General features: G+C 53.4%; 1 protein-coding gene across 1 annotated transcript; it reads right to left on the bottom strand.

Annotated features, from left to right (window-relative positions):
* Positions 1-434: 434 nt before the first annotated feature.
* On the bottom strand, positions 435-19,809 carry ARSL (arylsulfatase L). The gene is made up of 11 exons (XM_054585028.1): positions 19,754-19,809; positions 16,980-17,024; positions 16,217-16,363; positions 15,093-15,244; positions 13,108-13,230; positions 12,206-12,629; positions 10,784-10,920; positions 8,797-8,931; positions 6,621-6,783; positions 4,278-4,399; positions 435-823 (listed from the first exon to the last, which is right to left on the bottom strand). The coding sequence occupies exons 1-11, from the start codon at positions 19,807-19,809 to the stop codon at positions 435-437; spliced, it is 1,893 nt and encodes a 630-aa protein (XP_054441003.1).
* Positions 19,810-21,757: the final 1,948 nt, after the last annotated feature.

Below are 21,757 nucleotides of genomic sequence, written 5' to 3'. Positions count from 1 at the left end.
TCCCGGGGGAACGTCCCCCCAAAACAGCTCCAACCTGAAAAACACTAACTACGTCCTCCACGGGGCAATGATCAGCCCACGCCCTTCACTGTGGGCCCAGCCCGACCGCATCGCGACCCCTTGTCACCCTAAGTGTGTGCACACCCATCCGGCAAAGCAACACATTCGTTGGGGACTTGAACTCTTTATAGGGACAGAGCAGGCTTTCCTGCCGGTGCGTGGGGATCTTTGCGACAAGCAAGGGACAAACAGGAGGGACTTTGCTTGTCCCTTGCTTGTCTCCTGGGCGGCGCATTTTATGTAACGCAGTTGCTTGCGTTCCTGCCGTGCCTCTTATTAACACGGTCCCTCCCCGTCCGCACCTACAAACAGATGACCGAATCTCACGGCGGCGTTTTATTCTGTTCGCCCTGGAGAAACCCACGCAGGCCCGCTCAGGGTTCCCGGGGAGGCGGCGTCTGCGCGTGGGCGTCTGCGTCCGGTTCGTGGTCGCACCAGCAGAGCGGGAACGGCCCACAGCACGGCTGCAGCCAGGGCCTCCAGGCGTTGCGCCCGTCCAGCTGCGGCGCCGCGGGCCGGAGGGTGCGGCGGTGGCCCTCCACGGCCCGTGCCACTGTCTCCACCACCTGGTAGAACGAGGGCTCCGTGTCCGGCGTGAGGGCGTGGGCCTCGGACGGGTCTCTGGAGAGGTCGAAGAGCAAAGGGGGGTCGTGGTGAGCCACCGAGGGCCCGGAACAGGGGCAGACCGTGCTCCCGTAGCAGGCACCGGCGTCCTGGGGCTGGAAGCGCGGAGTCGTGTAGTGGACCTTCCAGACGGCTCCTCCTGGGAAAGACACGAATCGCCAGGGGTTGTGTGCGAGGTGACGAGGCTTCGCTGAGGTCCCAAAGACGGGGCCCCCCAGGGTGGGGTGGGTGTTCCTATCAGGAGAGGGAGCCCAGAGACCTGTCTCCTACGCGAGGCCACCCTGAGAAGCTGACCGGCCGTCCCGCCCCATGCGGGCCCTGCCGCCACCTCGACCTTGGACCCCTCGCCTCCGGGACCGCGACACCGGAGCCTCAGCGGGGGTGTTTGCTCTCAGCAGCCCGAGCTGATGGAGCCTGTGCATGGCAGGTCCATCCAGTGCCTTTCACAGAGCCTGCTGGGGGGCGGAGGGGGAGGTTCCTCCAGGAAGGGTGGGGGGAGGGCTGAAATACGAGGAGGTGTTCGGAACAAAGTTTTCACAAGATGCTCTGGAGCTAGGGAGCAGGAAGAAGAGGAGGAAGGACAGGGAGGGACAGGCAGGGGCGGGGGAGCCCCCCAGCCCTAACGGCCTGCTGCCCCAGACCTCGCTCAGCCCCAGGGCCGTCGAGGAAAGAAGGCAGCGAGAGACTAAGATGCCCCACACTTGCCTCCTCGGCAGCCTGCGCCCCCCACAGCCTGTGTTTTGGGGCATCTGCTGCTTTGGGAGGGAGGCCCCCAGGCTCCCGGCAGCGCACCCTCTCCGCCGCTGCTCGGGCAGCCGCCACACAGGCACAGAGCAGGCCCCAGGGTGCCCACGGCTTCAAGGACAGAAGGACACGAGGCGCAGAGATGGCGGCTGCAATGGAAGGTGCGGAGGTGGAGGCAGAAGGGTGGTCGGTCCCCGCACACTGAGCGGGTGGGGGCCACCGAGGGAGCCGCCCAGGCGGGCGCACGCTTCCTGCCCACCGGGGCACGGCGGGGGGGGGACGAGGGGGAGACGCCTTCACAAGTAGAATGAGGGATGGCGAGACGGGACCGTCACGCACAAGGTCAAGCCCGTAGAGCCGCTTCCGGGCAGCTCGTGAATGAGACGGTTTTGTCTCCCCCCCCCCCGGCCCCGGAGGGGAGCCAAGGCGTCACACATCCCAGCAGAGCGGCCTCACTCTGGCCCCCGTCCAGCGATGCCCTTGGAAAGTAAAACGAACGCGCGCAGCAGCGTGGACGGGCGTGGAGCGCGGCGCGCTGCCTGGGGAAGCCGGGCGGGGACACACAGATACCCTGGGGCCTCGCCCGTCCGCGCAGCCTCCGCGACAGCACCGACAAGCGCGCAAAATAGAACCAGAGATGTGGACGGGAAGAACCAACGGGCAGGGACCGGGGGTCGGGGGGGGGGGGAGGGGTGTGGGGGAGGAAGGGAGGGGTCAAGTCAAGGAGCGTGTATAAAGGGTCCACGGACAAGGACCGTGGAGTGGGAGGTGGGGGTGGGTACAACTGTACCTGAACAGTAAAAAACATAAAAGGACCCAGAAAACAGCCGTGACCTTTCCACATGCACGTTGTGATGAATGTACACGTGGAAGGGACACACGGAAAGCTGGTGAAGATCTTGTGTGGACCCTCCCCTGAGACCACCGCCCCGCCGGCCCCAGGATCCCAGCCCACGGGCAAAGAAAGGTAAAAAGCTCCACGCAAGGGGTCCCCGGCGAGCTCTCCGCAGGGCACGCCCACGCGCCGCAGTTTCCTCCTAAACTCCAAGGGATGTCGCCTCTGACCGTTGCCCCAACTGCATCTGTCTGTCCGTCCGAGACCCATGGAGCTCAGTTCAGCGGCCGTCTGGAGACTCGGGCGGGGAGGGGCTTGCTCCTCTTCCAGGAGGGGTGTGGACTTGGGGTGACCGGTGTGTGCTGGGCGGTCCCCCGGATGCTTCCCGCAGGGCACTAAGTGCCCTGTAAATGCGGGGTGAAGGGGAGGCCCCATCCCCGCGCGCCTACCTTGAAAGACGTTTCATTAAAACTGTGCCCGATGGCCAAGGCGCGAGAGATCGGTCATGGGGAACCACAGCAGACGAAAGAGTGAATAGTTACCCCGGTTACCCGTGCCGTAAAGCGTGAGGAAGCGCAGATTGAACTATTGCAGTGCAGGTGGGACAGAGCGCAACTGCACGGATGTTAGAATACACTGAAAGAGATTATAATACGTAGCTTTAAAAACGTAGCAGGAAGAATTATAGTCACATGGAAGAGGATGGATGGGAGGGAAGAACATAAAAAAGACAATCCTTGGTAAGTTCCATAAATACGGGAGATTCCAAGAGGCATCCTGAGTTGCTTGTTATGAATACCGGGAATGTCTCGAGGATGCTTTTGGGGGCGCACGGGAAAAGTGCGGGTTCACCAGCAAGGGGGGGATAGACCTCCCCAAACCCTGGAAGAAGAAAGGAATCCATCAAACCGACTGCGGCAAGCAGGCCCAGAAAGAGCGGAGAGAATCCAGGGAAGGCAGACTCCCAGGCTGCACACACGAAGAAGACAGACTCCGAGAGGTGAGATTTCGTCGTCAGCAGACGAACGTAGAGACAGAACTTCACCCCTGACAACGTCAAAAAGTGGCCAGGCCCCGCTGTGTGCGGCTTAGTGGGTTGGGCGTCGCCCCACAAAGCGGAAGGTAGTGAGTTCGACCCCCAGTGGGCACACGCTTGGGTTGCGGGTTGGGTACCCGGTCAGGGCACATACGACAGACCACCGATCCATGGTCCCTGTTTCTCTCCCGCCTTCTCCCTTCCTTTCCCTTCTCTAAAATAAATACAATGTTAAAAAAAAAAAACAGTGCGAAAGTCAATCCCAGAGTGGGATATTTAAAGGCGATTCCTGAAAACAGAAAAGGTTTTTCAATCGCTCTCAGCTGGACAATGGGAACCGGGGGCCAGAAACAGGGCGGCGATGAACACCCACGCGATCGCGAAGCGCATAAAGTGCCTGGTGAATTGGATATTTTCTAAATAACAAGTGGAGAGCTGGAACATGCTTCCACTTGGGAAAATGGGACAGGGGAGAGAGATCCGTTTCCCCCAGGTTGCGTGATAGGTACACCGAAGGCAAGAGCAATGCCCAGTCTCATGGGATTTAAAAAAAAAAAAAAGACAACTTGCAAATAATTGTACAGGTCATTCGAAACGATCAGGGCATGAAATAGCCCAGAACATTCTGACACGCCAAAAGGGACTTGGTGAGCCCGTTGGTGCTTAGATGGCAACGCTGTGATCGTCACTCCAAAGATGCAATGGTGCTGCTTGGTTAAGGTGCTGAGACATGGGACCAGCCATGTAGGTGGAGAGAATAGACGGGCCACAGTAGGGACATGCGCACACATGTGCGTAGAAAATCCCATAAGCCATGCCCCGCCCTGGGTCGTGACCGCCTCCCTAGAAGGAGCTGCCCCAAGGACGTGGCCGGAAAGAGGAGGAAAGTCCTCCCAAGGAGCAGGCGAAGGAGCCCGTGGGGCAGGGTGCAGACAGCCGATCGGCGCGGCCCCCCACCCCCGCCTCCCGCCTACGTACGGTCCCGTTGGTGCCAGCGGGCTGCATGCAGGAACACCTCACAGTAATGCATCAGGAACTCGTGGTCCGAGTGCTGCGTGGTTCCCAGGAGCAGAGGCAGCAGGTCCCGGCCGTCGATCACCCTGCACAGAGCAACGGGGGGCTCAGGGACCGAGGGGCGCGCCCTCGCCGGCTTAGGGACACAGCGCGGTCGCCCGGGTGTCCTTCGCCTACCAACACTGCCTTCGACAAAAAGATCCTCAACACCAGCTTGTCCTGGGTGGCACTGTCCACCCGAGCGTAGAACGGATCCAGAAAGAAGCTACCGTGCCTTTGGGACATCTGTTTTGGCTTTTTATGCTGGTGTGGGTGTGGGGTCCTTTTAAGAATGGCCGTCTGCTGCCACAGGACCCGGAAGCCGGTTGTTCTCTGCTCTCATGTCTTCCTGTCCTTCCCGCGAAGGGGGTCCGGGCTCCCGGGTCCGGCTCCACCCCGTGGCGCTGGCTCCCATCCCTCACCCTTCTCAAGGGAGAAGATCAGCCTGCGGGGTCCGCCTCGGGGGACTCCTATTGTCCTGCACATGTGCTGTCTCAGGGATGGGGCCTCTCGCTCCCGGGTGGGAAGCGCGTCTCGCTGTGTTTTGGGACTTGACCAATTACTCCCACGTGGCAAACGCGTATTAAAAACATGTGCCCGTGGCCCGAGGCCGTCGACCTTCCACACAGGGCAACGTAATTCCATGCCTTGGTGGGAAAGGGGTCCTAGTGAATGTGCTTTACGTGAGTTTGAGCCATGTTTAGGGTCTGGTGTCTCGAACTTTCATCGTAAATACAGATGGTAGATTGTTACAAGCACCAGGAAAAGCCGTAACATCCGTCTTGGACTCTTAATAAGATCAAGCGGTCTTGGTCAAGTTAGAGAACTTAGAGCCCTCATGGTTTGTACTTGGACAGAAAAAATGAAATAAAACAATCTTTATCAAATACCTAATGTATTATTATATCATATTATTACTGGTTTAACATGTGGTATTATATACTCACATTATATTCTTATTATCATTACCTATATTTATACTCTTCCATTATATATTTATGCATATGATCTATAACATAATAAAAATGTGCGTATATACATATATATCCTTTCCCCTGCAAATATGGATATTTGTAGAGACATCCATGGATGGGTCTGTTTATTATACGTCAATGATACTTGGCAGAATTTGTTTTCTACTGAAACACAGTTGCCACGACAGACACATTTTTAATTTCTAAAACGCGTAAAACTATATGACTATATTTTGAAATTAACTTCCCCGTAAAAAAAGAAAAGCAACCAGCAAGTAGGGGCGGGAAATGCAATGGGAGGAAACGGAAGCGTGCAAAGGGAAGGTCCGCACCGCTGAGAGGAGCTCCTCAGGGTGTCCGGCCCAGGGCGCTGGGGACGCCGACCCAGCCGGAGGGACACGCGCGCGTGTCATTTCCATACGTAATAAATGAGGCGCGTAGTCGCATATGGAACTTAATCTGAGTTTAGCTGTGTTCGCGGTGAAAGAATAGACACCGCAGACGGCGGGTAGCGATGCCTAGGAAACAGGCGAGCGCTCGGAAGGCAGAGATTTACCTGTCAACGAGGGTAGCCTGGGACCCAAGAATTCACGTCCTAAGGAGGTGGTTTCGACACGCAGGGAAGTGAAGAAACAGAATGTTGGGAGGGGAAAAAAAAGCGACTGTCTCTACACAGAGGTGGACAAAAGTAGGTTGGCAGTTGTGTGCAGGGAAAATAATGCAATAACTGGGAATCATAACACCAGAATAAATTCTATGTTTCACGTAGTCCCACGCCTGCTTTTGCTCACCTCTGGGGAAGCCCTTCATTTCAGGTCCAGGCGCAAAAATGCGACAATAGAAGGAAATGTGTAAAATAGACAATATATAAAGAATATGTAAATATCTATGTATTGCTCAATTTAATGATGTATTCATCTCTCGCCCGTTAAAACGATGAACTCATTGTATTCCCTTGCCCGTGCTCCCCGAAACTTGCTGTGCATTTTAAGACAAGGAAAACTGCGGTCATAGAAAATTTCTGTGCCGCACGGAATCGGAGGTACTTCCCCGCAGGGGATTGTTAGGTTTTGCCTGGACCGCGGCCCTTGTAATAAGAGGGGTCCGCCTCAGCAGCCAGGTGAAGACAACCAGAGTGTTTTTGGTAAAAAGGAAGTGGACACTTGACCCCAGTAGACGATGACAGGGGCCTGGACTTTGTCTCCAGCCCCGCGTTTCCTGATGCTCGGCCCCGCGTGCACATTGACACTGCGTCTAGGGAAACGTGACTGCCTTTCCCCGGGCCGCTCCCTACCTGTCCCGGGGCACCTCGCCGCCCGCCAGCTGGACCACGGTGGGGAACACGTCCATGAGGCTGGTGGGCTCTGTGATCACCCGGCCGGCGGGCAGCACCCCGGGCCACCGGAAGATCCCGGGGACCCTGATGCCGCCCTCCCAGCCGCCCATGCCTTTGCCGCCTGTGGTTACGGAGGAACAGAAAAGAGCGGGGTTGAAATCAGGTGCGAGGTAACCTTTCTGCTTGTCTTTCAACTTATTCTCTCCCTCCCGAGCGTTCTCTCCTTCTCGGCCCCCTGGCCTCCACGCGCGTGTGTGTGTCTGTCTCTAATTACATGGTTCCCCAGCAGAGGTGAGGGTTCACAGGTGTTCTATTCTGCCTTCGGTCCCCTGTGCCAGCCGTGGACAGCAGCCAATTGCCTTCAAGCTCCTTACTTACCAGCCTCATTCTTTGGGAGTCTTTAACAGCGTCGTTGAAAGCATACTATTCCATCTCGAAATTCTTTGTTTAGAAATCATGAACTCAGGGTATGTTTATTGATTTGAGAGAGAGAGAGAGACAGAAACATCCATATGTGGAGAAATGTCCATTGGTTGCCTCTTGTACGTGCCCGAGTGGGGATCGAACCCGCAACCTTTTGGTGTACGGGGCAACACTCCCCCTGCCCCCACTGAACCATCTAGGCAGGGACAGCTCAGCCTTCTTAATCATATCGGCAAAGTCCATTTGGCCGCATAGAATTTCCATACGTTCCAGGAATGAGGGTGTAGACCTATTCAAGAACCATTCCTATGTCTCTCCGACGGTCATTTGGACGTCTCCGAACTTTGGGCTTCGCCTTGTAAGTTCCAAATCCTGGATCTGACCGTTCCTCAGGGCATCTCTGTTCACAGCCATTGGAACCTGGGTGGCCGTCGGCACACGGCTACCGTGGCCTGACTGTGCGGACGAAGCCCCCAGGTGGGACTCAGACAAATTCGAGGGAAACCTTCGTGGGACAATGGAGCAGGAGGTTGGCAAAGGGCCGTCGGGCCCTGGCTGGCGTGGCTCAGTAGATTGAGCACTGGTTCGATTCCCAGTCAGGGCACAGGCCTGGGTTGCAGGCCGGGTCCCCAGTAGGGGGCGCATGAGAGGCAACCACACATCGATATTTCTCTCCCTCTCTTCCTCCCTTCCTCTCACTCTAACAATAAGTAAATAAAATCTTTAAAAAAAGCGGCAGGGGGGGCCAGGGTACTGACCCCCCCCGCCCAGGGGCACAGTGCATGAAACCAGGCAAAGAAACATACACATGCAGGACATGAAAAGGGTGTAGGGGAGTTAGACACCCCAACGTGAAGCTTGTCAGGCATTGACGTATTTAATTTCCATGTTTATCTATAATATCCCCTTTATGTACGGAACACAGGGATGCATGTTAAACACATAGCCAACGCTGACGTCAACACATTCACTGTTTTGAAAGAGTAAACTTTCTAAATAAAAGGCTGTTCGGCCACATAACTTTGGCCAGTATGGTTTCGAATCTTTGCGGTACATCAACTAACATTGTCTTTATAATCACTAGGTTCTGAATTTGAATAGAATGTGGCCACAATGGATGAGTGTACTCTCTGAATGCAAGGCCTGCATACGGAATTCAAACCTGAGTCTATTAGCAGGTGAACAGACACACAAAATGTGGTCTATTGGTACAGCGGAATATTACTTGGCCATGAAAAAGGAAAGCCACAACCTGCGTGATGCAAGACCGATGGACCTATAAAACATTGTGTGGAGTAAAAACAGCCGCAAAGGACTACATATTGAATAATTTCATTGATGTAAAATGTTTGAATGGGAAAACATACAGAGAGAGAAATAAGTTGGTAGCTGCCAGGGCTGGGAGTAAGGGGAAATGGTGAATAATTAGAAGTGGGTACCTGAGCTTCCTTTTCAGGTGATGAAAATATTCAGTAATTAAGTAGCGGTGGCGGCTGTGCCATTCTGTGAACGTACTAACAACCAGTGACTAGTGCAAAGAAGAATCAAAGCTGAACAGGACAAATGGTAACGTCCGCCCTCCATAGACAAGCAAAGTTCTTGGTCAGTAGAGTTTGCTGCGTCTCCTAAGGGACATAGCCTCATTCCCGCGGAGGGGTTGGGGATGGGCACGAAGGCCCCAGGCGAGAACCCGGGGGTCTGTCAGCCTTACCTTTGTAGATCCCATTCCAGCCCCCATATTGCTGGTCTCCCACTTGAGACTCCAAGGATCCGCCGTGATCCGACGCAAAGTAAACCAGCGTCTTGTTGGTCAGACCTTCTGTGTCCAGAATACCAAGGATCTGCCCTGCAAAGAGTTGGCGCATTTGAGCCGGACAAAATAGAAGACCATGTTCAAGCCATGTTATTCACGGGTGTGCTAGCATTTTGGACGTTCTCAAAAACGAATCTTTCGTGCTGACGCACAACGGTAGTGAGTGGTCACGTAGCTGTGCTCTTCTGCGCATCCTTGATTCAAGAGCGACGCCTCTTTCTATAGAGGCCGCATTTTGTTTCTAAAATGTTTTAGGCATGCTGCTAGGGTATATGCTACAGAGGACAGAAATGGTAAAAACTTACGATGGAGACAAAAGAAGATTACCGGAAAGAAAAAAAAAAAAAGGTAGGAACAAGGAGAGTCTAGGAAGGACGCTGATTATGGAAGGGACATGTATGTCCCTTGGGGAAAAATAGGGTTCAGAGCTGTGGGTGTAAGTTCTTTGAAGTTACACAAAAGATGTCTTCCGCCCACGTTCATTGCTGTGTGTTTCACAATACCTGAGCCATGGGTGCAACCTCGGTGTCTGTCGGTGGATAACGGGATAGAGATGTGCTCGATCCACATAGTGGAATGTTACTCCGCCATGAAAAGGAAGAAAACGGAGCCAAACGCAACAGCATAGAGGGAACTCCAGGGCGTAATGGGGAGATGAGTCAGACAGAGAAATGCAAAGACAAAGACAAAGACAATTGTCTATCCAGTTATGTTTTAGTCAACCGGATCCGTCTCTCTCTTTAACAATCTTTGTTCCAACTTTTGGCTGTGTATTCCTCTTTCCTTGTTTTTCTTTGGAACAAGGATTTAAGATTTGTGATGTTATTGATTTTCCTTCCCCAAAATGAGTAGGTTTACTTTTTAGAACAGCGTGAGACTGAACAGAGAAGCTGGGCCATGTTGTAATTGATGAGCCAATCTTGATACACTGTTAAAGTCATTGTTGGTGTGCGCTCTATAGTGTTTGATAAACGCGTAGTCATGCATCCATCATTATGGTATCAGATGGAATAGTTCCTGTGCCCTAAAACTCCTCTCTGTCCCACCTACCCACATCTTACAATAATACTATTTTTGAAATGATCATACAATTGTTTGGCCGAGTTTTAAATTGGGAGAGAGAAAAAGTGAATAGAGTGAAAATATACTTTAACTGTACTCTGTGATGGGTTTCCTAGCTTGATGACTTTAAGGGAATTCTTCATTCTGAACTTAAGGGAATTTACAGTCTGTACTGTAAAATTTCAGTCTTTTTCATTCCATAAGTATCAGATTACATACATCTGTGCATTTATTCATTTGAAAGATTTATTCCCCCCAAATGGGGCATTGCGAATTCAATTGGAAAAAACACAGTATTTGACATCACATAAAGCAGTCTCTGTTTTCCAGTGATTTCTTTGTCTTTTCTACACGATGGCCCCTAGTGACAACAATGGGCAAGTTTTTGTAAAATAAACTTGTTCTTTGCAATAATAGGTGCATTTCTTTTAGGGTGAATGGGGTCAGTCATTCTACAGAAAGGATGTAAAATGAACTGTCGAACACATGTTTTCCAACATCTATCATTTTTCATCCCCATCACGCATTTTTACTCTAAGACGGTGTTTACAGAAGATTAAAAAAAAACCATTTCCCTTAAAATGTCGGCTTACAAGCCTTCCCCAGCCCCTGACCCTCCCCCCGCCGCCCCCATGATGCCACGTGCATGGGAAGATGGAGGAGTAATTTGGAATACTTCAGACCCTGAGCAGCCCACGAGATTGCAATACATATGCCGGTGTCCTCTATCTCTATGCCTCATCAGTTCCCTTTCCCATCTGTGATCTCCTTCCCTGCTGCTGGGTGAGGCGACCGCACACTGTCACCAGAAAGAGGCACTTACCCACCATCCAATCCATCTCCTGCACATTGTCCCCGTATAGCCCGTGGAGGCTCTGCCCGAGGAAATTCTCAGTAGTGAAGAGCGGGGTGTGGACGTGTAGAAAGGACACAAACAGAAGGAAAGGTCCCTGCTTGTTCCTACAAAGAAACATGACAGGACAAGAGTTCATTTGTTTTTGGAAAAAAAAAAACCAGAGATTGGAGTCCTAGGGCTACAAGATAGCCATTGGGATGCTCTTGTCCTTGCGCAAGTATTTGTCTTTGCGGTTCAATGCACCAGGAGCAAACACATCGAACTCTAAATGGGAGACTGTGTTTATCTTCAAGTGTGTTTCATGGGGTGATGTTTCCCTTTCAAAGGCTGTTGAAAAGTCAACACTGGTTTTATGCATCTTACCGATTATCATTTTTTTTTTTAACTGACCATCTTCTGACCACTGAAATTAAGAACATCAGTTGACTCTGCGATAGGATGTTTCTTTTGTTCCATCATTTCCATATGTGTTTCCAGCTCAAACTTTGGCTCATGAAGTTAGTGATATTGCATATTCAGTGAAGCTTGGGGCATGGACTTTTAATGAAAGAACACACGTTAAAAATTAGGTGTAATAGGTTATCAGTTTCTCTTTGCTTCTCCCTTATCTATGCAGGGCCTCACTTTTCCTTCTCCATTTCTGAATTTTATGATCTAATTTCTGTCTCATAGATTTTAATTCTTGTCCCATAAAATGGAATACTAACTCTTAAGCTGTAGATGCAAAGGTGGAGACCTTAATCGGAAGTAGGACCTGTCCGACTCACGGGTCTCAATTTACAAGTTAACGATCAGCTTCATACCTTACGCACAGGATGCGATTCCATCAAGACTTCTCAAAGAATGTTCTAGAACATGATCACGGTGGCATTGCTACAAGGTGGTTCCACTTCCCTGGAAGACCCTTGGGGGGCATGGAGCTGCCTCTGTGTGTAGTGTCATTTTTTGTCACGCGCCTGTTGCTCTGACACAGTTCCCTCATCACTCCAATTGAAATCCAGTCTGAAGGGCGCCTCAGAACCCTTTAGTCTTGATGATGGAGTTTAAAAAGATTTCGAATTTTTTGTAAAGAGCGGTGAGGCGATTCATTTTGTTGTGTTAGTTCAACGTGGCCTGTAGTGGTGGTGGTGGGGGGGCGGCTAATGGAATGGGATTTTTCCCTAAGAGTAAAAGGGGACAGCTTTCATTTTAACAGAACCGTCCCCTGTTTGAATGGACACCACCTAGTTAGGCTGAGGGAGACACCAGCCGTGGGCTCATTTGAACAAAAACGTGTTTCTGGGTCCCCCCCCATTTCACCATCCGAACACGCATGACGGAAGAAGACTTCAGAACACACTTCTGTCATGAAACAGAGCACTGAGATGAGGTGGGCCCTTTGGTGCTCACCTTTTGAGAAAGGTCGAGGCCTCCTTGAGGAAGAGAGACGTCGTCCTTGACAAGTTCATGGGCTGCTCGGTGATGCTGTGATTTCTCATCAGAAAGCAGTCCGCGTGAATAATCAGCACACCGATCAAATGAGAAGCCATAAACAACAAGACGGCCAGAAGGGTTGACCAGATGGCCGGTGCCCACGAGATGGCCAGGAGGTGGGTGCTCTTCCCAGCCGTGAGTGTTAGAGCAGCGAGGGCCATCAGCTGCATGTAGAAGTTGAGTTTGCTCTCCAGGACGCTCCGCTTTTCTGATATTTCAAAGGAAGCACAATCTGCCATCAGGCTGATAGGCATCCCAAAGAAATGGTCAAACCCGTGGTTGAGGGGGTGGTGGCAGTGGTCCTCGGAAGATTCACAGTTGAGACCCACGTGCCATTTTCCTGAAAGGCAGAAAGGATGTTGGAGTGACCGCGCACGCATCGCCCTCCTTGGAGGCACGTGGGGCGTGCCCGGTGTCCTTAGCTTTATTTCATGGCACCATGACAGAGTTTGCGGACCTGTCAAGAGATAAGAATGCTATGCGTGGAAGCCAAGAAAGAACAAAGCAGTCACATTTGTATTCAGAAAATAAAGAAAACTGCATGAGGGAAGTAGGGGGAACATCGGTAAAATGAGAAGAAAATTCGTGTTTTTGATGATGGTGCATCAGCACAGTGGCCCGTCCAGTTTGGCCGCTGTTTCCTCAACCGGTACCGTGCCCGCAATACCCTGGCTCATGATGTGAAGGCTGCTGGCTGCACGGAGCTTCCTTTCCAGTGGAAAAACCCACCCTGTCAGCACCCACTCACTCCCAGACCTTGCAGGGGACTACGTGCTCCGTAGAAAAGGAACGTTGCGTAGGCTTGAAAATGAACATACCTATCAGTCCCGTAGCATAGCCTCCATCTTTCAATATTTTCGCGAACGTTGTCTCATTGGTCGGAAGGCCTCCGGGGACCGCGGTCCAGAGGAGAACGCGATGGCCGTGGCTGGACACCATGCCTGCCATCGATTGTTTTCAGAGAAAGGTCAGCGTCAAGCACAGCTCTTTACCGTTCTTGTTTTAATGGTTAAACTTAAAAACCAATTTTGTATGTTCCAATTGCAGGTGACCTCCGGTGTCATATTCGTTTCGGGTGTGCGGTGTAGCGGTTACACATTTATCACATACGACTTACAAAGGGTTCCCTTTGATATTTTTGGGGCCCCCCCTGATCCCACACATGGGTACGCTCTGTGATTGACTCTATTCCCCGCGCTGCCGTTTACATTCTGTGGCTATTCTGTAACTACCCATCGGTGCTTCTTAATCCCTCCCCTTTTCTACCCAGCCCCCCAAGCCCCCTCCCCTCTGGTAGGTAACAGTCTGCTCTGTGCATCTATAACTCTGTTTCTGTTTTGTTTGTTGGTTTACTTGGTTCATTAGCTTCCACATGGAAGTGAAATCATCTGGTTTGCGTCTTTCTCTGTCTGACGTATTTCACTGAGTGGAACACCTACCCGGTTCATCTATGTTGTTCCAAATGGCAAGATTTCCTTCTTTTTTTTGGCTGAAATACATTTCATCATCCCTATGGACCACATCTTCTTTATCCCATTATTTACTGAGGGGCAGTTTTTAAATCATTACTGTCCGTTTTAAATGTAGAATATTTGGTAAAAATCGCTATTAGCCAAATCTAAGTGGAAAGTGTGCTTCTGACATGCCTTTGTATCCGGAATCATATTTTCTGCAGCTAATAAAATGGTCAATTAATCAAGAAAGTTGGTGAGAAGAGTTATTGTTTGGTATGTCAAGGTTATCACCAAAAAGAGAACTCCATGAAAAAGAAAGAATTAAAAATGGTTTTATGATTTCATCAAACTCTTGATATCACCCAGGGGTTCTCACATGCGTCCGGGCATTGGAATCATTCAGGAATGTCAAAATCGTCAGATGCCTGGTTATCAGTCTAGGGATTGTGGTTTTATTGAACAGCTGGCCTGCAGTGGAGTTTGTGGTGTGCAATGCCTGCAAGATGCTACCCGGTGATTCTAAGGCATTGGCACAGTTAGGCATGTTCAAATGGTCGGGAAAAAGACGTGGACTCCGGACGTGTATTGCGTAACATGTGACATGACGTGATATTCGTGTGTCAGCACTGGCAGCCACGGCCACTGGTGTGTGTATCGTCGATAGATGTTTCTGAGCTGCAGCAGCGTTCTGTGCTGGCTGCCCTCGAGGCCCAAAGAATTTCTTCCCTAGCCCTTCACAGAACCCGTTTGTCAAGTCCTTCCTCGTGTGCTCACCCCCATCTCGGGAGCCCGTCCTTCGCCACGGAGCTCTTTAAATGAGTCAGCTCACTAGTGTGATGAAACGCGGGGACCTTGGCCTTGGCCAGGTGGCTCGCTGGGTTAGAGCGTCATCGTGCTATGCCAAGGCTGTGGGTTCGGGCACGCCCAAGAATCAACCTGTGGCCTTGGCCCGGCGGCTCGGTAGATTGGAGCGTTGACTTGCATACTAAATAAGGTCACACGTTTGATGCCCGGTCAGGGCCCATGCGTGCGTTGTGGGTTCGATTCCCAGTTCGGGTGTGTGCGGGAGGCGGCCAATGGATGTCTCTCTCTTGCGTCAACGTTTCTCTCTCCTGTCTCTCTCTCCCCCTCTCCCCCCCGCCCGCACCTCTGTCTTTCTCCTTCTCCTTTCCTCGCTCTCTAAAATCCATAAAACATATCCTTGCATGAAGATTAAAGAAAACGCAGGGACCAGGACCCTTCTCTTCCGCTGTCCTGGAGGGTCCATATTTCACAGCCCGAACTCGAGAAGCTAAAAGCTAGAGGCAGCCCATCCCTGTTCCTGAGGTTCGCGACAAGAGAGGCCAAACCTGATCGGAGGGGATATCTGCCCGTGAGGAACGCGGCCCGGCTGGGGGTGCAAACGGAGGCCGCCGAGAGGTGCTGGGTGAGCCGTACGCCGTCCCGTGCGAGGCGGTCGATGTTTGGAGTCCTACGGAGAAAAACACGATTCGTTTTATTCCTTAACCAACAACCGCACGGCTTTTCTAACCAACGTCTGCCGCTCGCTCCTGGATACAGCCAGGTGATCCTAGGAACGACCAAAAGCTCGGGCAACAAGTTTGTGTGTCTTCGGAGCCATGAGAGAAATTCCTCGAGTCGCCCTGGCCGGGTGCCGCCGTGGGTGGGGTGAGGTCCCATAAACCGAAAAGTTATGGCTTTGATTCCTGCCCAAGCCACTCAGCTGGGCTGAGGGTTTGGGCCCCCGGCCGCGCTCGTACAGGAGGCCACCGATCGACGCTGCTCTCTCACGTCCATGGGTCTCTCCCTCCCTCTCTCCCTCCCGTCCCCTCTAAGCAAGCCCTTGGGTGAGGATTCAAAAGCACCATTCAAAGAAAGAGCAGAAACCTAGGTACTGCGTTTCTGCAACTGAAAGACCTATCGTGAGGAATCCAGAAGGTAGGGTCTTTCTGACTCGGGCCTCGCAGTGTCGTTTGGAAGAATCTACCGGGTGCCAGGCACACGTGCGGGAGGACACGTGACAGGGGAGTCAGACAGAGCGTCCCCGTGGCCTCCAAGGGCTGCAGGTAGAAGGAGACCACGGAGGCGTGCGCATTGGGAGGAGTAGGGACTCAGGGGCCCAGGTCCGATCCTGAGATCACGAGGACCCGGGCTTGTCTGGGTGAATTAGAGGTGTTTGTCGGGCAGCGTTGGCATCTCGCACGAGCGGGTGTTTGTGGGATGGATGGAGGCGCAAGAGGGACGGAGCTAACAGGCCAGGAGGGTTTGAAGGCCGTTGTTCCCCGCGGGGCGTGTCGATGGCCAGCGCATTTGAAAGCGAAAAGTGGACGGCTGTGTGGCAGGCCCCTGAGGGCGGGCTGTTGAGGGCTCGGGGATCCTACAGGCCGCGTGCGCAGTTCTGGTACGTTAAATCGCCCACACCAAGGGGAGAGGCCTTGCAATGGCCACTTCCGGGCAACTGGGTCCTTCTTGCCTGATGGTGTCGTTGCCATAGCAGCCGATGTCCCCGATGCCAAGGTCGTCCGCCAGGAAAAGCAGGATGTTGGGGCGGGAGCCGGAGACATCGCCTCCCTCGGAGAGCCTGCAGCCCAGGACGCCGATAGCCACCACCAGCCAGCTCCTGAAAAACAAGCTACCAGACCCGCGCCGAATGCGGCTCCCCGTCTCACGCACGGGACTTCTCTATGTAGAACGCGGGTGTCGCTCTGGTACGGGACCCTGACCGTGTCACCCCGTGGCCGGAGACGTCGAATGCATCTCTCAGGCCTTTGGCTGTTTGTTAGTTTTCCCAGTTCAAAACAGCGCCTGCCTTTGTGCGCGGGACCCGGGCCGTGCGCGGAAACAGAAGGGCCGCAGTCCTCCCATGGCTGGGGGCATGAAATGAAGGGCTGTTACGGCCTCCTGGGCAAAGCAGGTGCCCGGCCGGCCCGCCCGTGGGACAGGACAGAGTGCAAATGTCACAGTACCGTCTGATGCCAGCTGGCCCCAGGAGACCCCCCACCCTGGACGCCTACTTGGATGGGGAAGAGGGGGACACAGTGCCTTCTGAAGTCGCCCTGGAGGGCGCCAGGTGGGGGCCCCACAGTGCACGTCCGCGGACCGCGCGTCCCACGCCCGGGGGTCTGAGACCCACGACGCATGCCTCATCGAGGAAGACCCGCTGTGGTAGGTGCGTCCCGCGAAGACATGCGGAGGCTGGGGTGCCAGATGTGCCACCGGGGAGAGCCCCGCCTTACCCAGAACGTTCCGGAGGTGACGTGTTCTCTCCTGCTTCTTGTTTCCTGCGGGGAGGAGAGAGATGCATCATCAGCGACAGCCGAAAGGGAACTCATTCGATGACTCAAATAGGAAGCGTGTAATGAAAAGGGGACTTGGGTTATTTCTGCTACGATCAATAAAACCATAAAACAACTACTAGGAAACACTCATAAAATAGTGCTCTGCCTTCTGGGAAGGTTTTAAAGACACGTATGTTGGGGTTTTCTGCTCAGGGGGCCGCGCTGCTCCTTCTGGGGTGTTGTGGGGTGAGAGCCAGCAGAGACAAAGCACCGACGATGCGGGGCCGGTGTTTGCTGATACCACTTTATTCGCAGAAACACGCCGGGTTTGTCCGCGAATTAGTTTCCGGTCCCTCATCCAGAAAGAGCAAGTGTAAAAGGAGGAAAAACGCAAAATGAAAGGACAAGACTATCTCTATGGGATCGTCTTCCCTGCAGTCCTTGTTCGCGGTGGTAACTGCGCACAACAACTCCACCTGTAAACATGGGTCCGGGGAGCACTGGACACATTCATTGTTCCGTCCTCACGGTCACACCCTCCACAGGGGTTTTCCTCTTGGGAACCTGGACGTCTGTCCTAAAGACCCTGCCCCCTCCCAACTCTTGGCACCATCTCCGCTTTGTCTCTGGGCCCAAGACCCCTGCAGGGACCACCCGGATGTGGAATCACACACAGGACGCGTTTTGCTGCGACCGGCTGTCCCTGAGCCTCAGGTCTCCAAGTCTTGGAGATGGAATGCGCAGCAAGGATGCACCACCCTGTTTGGCTGGAGGCTGGGACGGAGGCAGAACATTGCCCACCTGACGTGACTATCCAAGGGGACCGTCTGCTTGTCAAGTGGAAATCAGGACGCAGCAAGGAGACTGACCGCGCTCATGTATTTTCCCACCCCCTCGACACGCGTCCTCTCTTTCATTTGTTCCCCTTGGGCGATTTCTGCGGGGCACAGATCGTAAGGCATTATCTCTTTGGGAGTCTACCTGACTAATTAATAGATAAATACACCTGCTATAAACTGTACGTTATAGAATGCATAGGACCTGCGTATTTTATAAAACACATTTCTGTATCATATACTCAAAGGTAGATATGATTTTTCCCATGCGTCTGTTTTAATTTTGTTTTCAGAAAAAGCACAGTGGGTAAGTGCTTAAAAAAGCCGTGGGACGGTCAACCCCATGGCATAGTACGCAGCCGTGAAAAAGGAGGAACTGTTGGAATTGTTCCCTTTTGCGACAGCCTGGCGGGGGGACCTGGAGAACATTATGCCCAGTGAAATCAGCCAGGAGGAGCAATACCGTACGATCTGCGTCTTATGTGGAGTCTAATGAACAAAATACAGTGAGGAAGAAAACAGGAACAGAGCCCGGGACGCATGGGCAGACTGGTAGCTGCCAGAGCGGAGGGGAGGGGACCGGGGGAAGGAAGGGGACGCGAGCAGCCGAAGCACATGGGTGTGTGACCCGCTGACCCGGACAACCGTGTGGCGTGGCTGCAGCGAAGGGGGCGGGGGCTGGGAGCAGGGCTGCCAACGAGGGGGACGATGCTCACGTCTCTAATAGCATCCATTATACAAATCAACACGAAAGGAACAAAAGCTGATGGGAACTGCGCCTGCCTTTGGTAGGGCATGCGGCTGGCTGCGTTTGCAGCTTTTCTATGGCGAGAGTCGGGCGTGTCTGTACGTGGCTCCCTCCCGGCGGGAAAGCGGGGTGCGGCTTTGTTGGCGCCCAGCGTTGGCCTCCCTCTTCCATCGCAGAATCTACGCGTTTAGAGACAGCCAACGGTGACCGTGTGACGCCGTTGCTCTACGGTCCGGAGGGCCGCCCTAGCCGCGCGGCACGCCCGACTTCCCCTTCGCGCCGGTGCCAGACGCGACTCTCCGTAACAAAAATAGAGAGAAACCAGAGAAAACAGAAAGGTGGCCCCCCTTGTGCAGGGTGGGGGCGTGCGGTTGAAGGGTGCCAGCTTGCAAGTAGCAGTCACTCGGGGGGGTTGGCTGACCTCCTGCCCAGGGCGGAGAATGTGCAACACTGTGTCACCGCGCGCCCGGCCCTGGGCAGATAGTTTACATCTTCATTGTTGACAAGAGTAGCTAAATGATGGTGATTACGTAAGGTCATGACCGGGTGTCCTCTGGAAACGGCGGCCCTGGCCTCCCAAGACCGGAGTGGACGCACAAGCCTACAGGGGAGCGCACCCCGCCTTACCTGTCCGTTAGAGCTCCACGTCAGCAAAGGCTCCTAGAACGAGATAGGCAGCCCTTTGATGCCCCAGAACCCACCCATCCTTTAGCCTTGGCTTCTGGGCCAAGGGCAGAAGGAGCTCTCTGGGGTCCGGCTGTCGGCCAGGCCCGAGGCAGGCAGCCTGGCATCACCGCGAGCCTTGGTCCTGTTCCCAAACTGTGGCCGGAGCCTTTCCAGCGTCTCTTGCAAACCCAGTCCACAGGCTGTGCTTTCTCTACGGACCGAATCTGTCCCTTTCCTGCCCCCTCGGTACCCTTTTGGGGTCGATCGGTGCTCTGCATCCCCCGCCTCCCGCCCCGGGGAAAATCTGTTCTGCCTGTTTTCCTCTTTCACGTGGAAGACAATTTCTTCTTCCTCCCAGTGCAAGGAGGCACAGCCCCAAGAAGCCACAGTGTGCCGCTTCCAACAGTCCCCCCTCCCCCGTCCCCAGCCTGTCCCTGTGCAGGGGGACAGGGCCTACGTGTCCCCAGAGAGAAGCCGGTTACCTAATGGCGGGTGGGCTGTGGCAGGCTGGGCTGCGGGACATCACGACGCGGCTCATCCTCCGAAAGCCTTCCTGCCCCACCGAGGACAGAGTCTCTTGCCGGCCCCACGTCGCCCCCTCTGCGGTCCGGGCGCCGCTGATTCGCTCTGCAAAGAAACAGGAATTCCAAGGATGCCGACTCCGGCCCCGCAGAGAGCAGAGCGAACAGGGCGCCTGCTCCAGATGCCTGTCGGCGCTGCTCTGCCAGCAGGGAGCCTGTGTGAGCCGGCCCACTTCCTCCAACAGAGACTGTTTTATTTACCCACGGCTTCTGGTCTTCCCTCAGCCCAGGAAGGCATGGCCTGGCTGTGTGTCAGGCCCGGAAAACCGCTGCCTGTAAGATTCTGGAGTGACTTTCCTTCCCCCTTCTGACCCTCCTGCAGAAACAGAAAGGGGACGCAAAGTCTGTACAAAGGCGGCTTCAGCGACCGACAGGAGCGAATCGCGCTTTGGTTGGGTCACACTTCGCGTCTATGCTTGCAGGCTTCCTTTGCGCTGTGGGCCCCCCTGCCCCATGGTTTCCCGTTTCTTATTCATTAAGAAACACTTTTTTCCCCCATTGGGTTGGGCCACATATCTTTCAGGCAACGTCGCAGGTAAAAATCCTTCTTGTCAAAGGTGTTTCGAAATAAGAACTTTCTGCGCTTGTGCGGATGTTGAATCAGGTTAAAAAACACAGTGTATTTTCAAAGCCCAACGTGCATGTTTATACGGAACGGCCGGTGCATTGCCGCTTTCATTTGAGACGCATGTGGCTAAATAACCGTGTTTTAGCGAGGGGGTCGCCTGGGACAACTCTTATCTTTTTTTTTTTCTTTCCCCTCACCTGAGGACCTGTTTGTTAATTTTACAGAGGGGCAGGGAGGCCCAAGCAGAGGGACAGAAACATTCATGGGAGAGAGAAATCACAAGCAGTGGTCAAACCTGCAGCCCAGGTGTGTGCCCGGACTGGGAACCGAATGAGCAACGTGTGGGTGCGCGGGACCGCGCCCCAACCCATTATACCACACTGCCCAGCCCAGGGAGGATTCCTGAGGGATTTAACAAACCCAAACAACGAAGCATAGCCACACCTACCATGGGAAGCCGTGCGTACTGCATGCTGGTTACAGAAGGCTCTCAAAACACTTGCTATTCTTTTTCCCCACTGTCCACCGACAATGAAAGAAAGCACAGGTCTCTGGGATCCGTACTCAAAATTCCCACCTCGTCTCTCGCTCTGTGTGCCTTCTCTTCCTTCTCTTTCTTTCCTTCTCACTTCTATTTGCTTTATCCTGCGTTTGGCGTTCCCGTGTTACTGTTCACGATGACAAAGGGCGTAACGTGAAAATGTCCCTGTCGACGATGCGTGTTTCCAGAGGGCCTATGGGGACACGCATGTGGTTAGAGTACTCACTCCGTCTCTGACGCAATGGCCTGGGGGTAAACATGTGCCTGCCACGGTAAAATGGACCGTTGCCTTCCATGCGCAAACGTCTTACATGGTGGTGACCTGTTTTTTTAAAACTCAATAAAGGTTGTTTTCAATCGCAAGTGTCGGCATCGATTTTGAAACAGGTCCCCACACGCCTTGCGCCGGTTCTGCCCTGTTTTCGGCGATCGTGACTGGATTTGCCGGTATCGTGAGACCTTCCATCGCTCCTCCGGCCCGCGTGCCGCAGGACTGGGGCTCCTTTGGATTATGTTTTTTTCCAGGCAGCCAGTTACGGCTCTGCAAACACGGGCTCAGAGAATTCAACCACCGCCAGGAGCGCAGATTCGACGCCCTCTGCCGTCGTAACAGGGGACCCTGAGGCTCTCAGAGCTCCAGTCCACGGGCAGGGTCCCGACCAGCAGGTCAGCAGCCCAGCTACACGTCTGAACCAAGGCTCGTGTTCAAACCCTGGGCTGCAATGCTTCTTCTGAAAGGACTGGTTCTCCTTCACCAAGTCGGACCCGAAGACCAGGTCTCAGCCCATTCTCAGCG

This window comes from Pteronotus mesoamericanus, unplaced genomic scaffold (assembly GCF_021234165.1).
Source record: "Pteronotus mesoamericanus isolate MK-2021 breed Mesoamerican mustached bat unplaced genomic scaffold, CSHL_Meso_final contig_80, whole genome shotgun sequence".
Taxonomy (NCBI): Eukaryota; Metazoa; Chordata; class Mammalia; order Chiroptera; family Mormoopidae; genus Pteronotus; species Pteronotus mesoamericanus.
The sequence above is the reverse complement of the archived record's forward strand: the minus strand, read 5'-3'. Positions and strand labels throughout refer to the sequence as shown.

What these genes read in the sequence shown, in the direction of transcription:
- ARSL (XM_054585028.1), bottom strand. Translation starts at nt 19,809, where the DNA reads ATGAGCCGCGTCGTGATGTCCCGCAGCCCAGCCTGCCACAGCCCACCC. An exon ending in CTGGAATGGGATCTACAAAG is followed by an intron (nt 6,784 to 8,796) that starts GTAAGGCTGACA and finishes CCGTAACCACAG; the next exon opens with GCGGCAAAGGCATGGGCGGC. An exon ending in CCGCTGGCACCAACGGGACC is followed by an intron (nt 824 to 4,277) that starts GTACGTAGGCGG and finishes TGTCTTTCCCAG; the next exon opens with GAGGAGCCGTCTGGAAGGTC.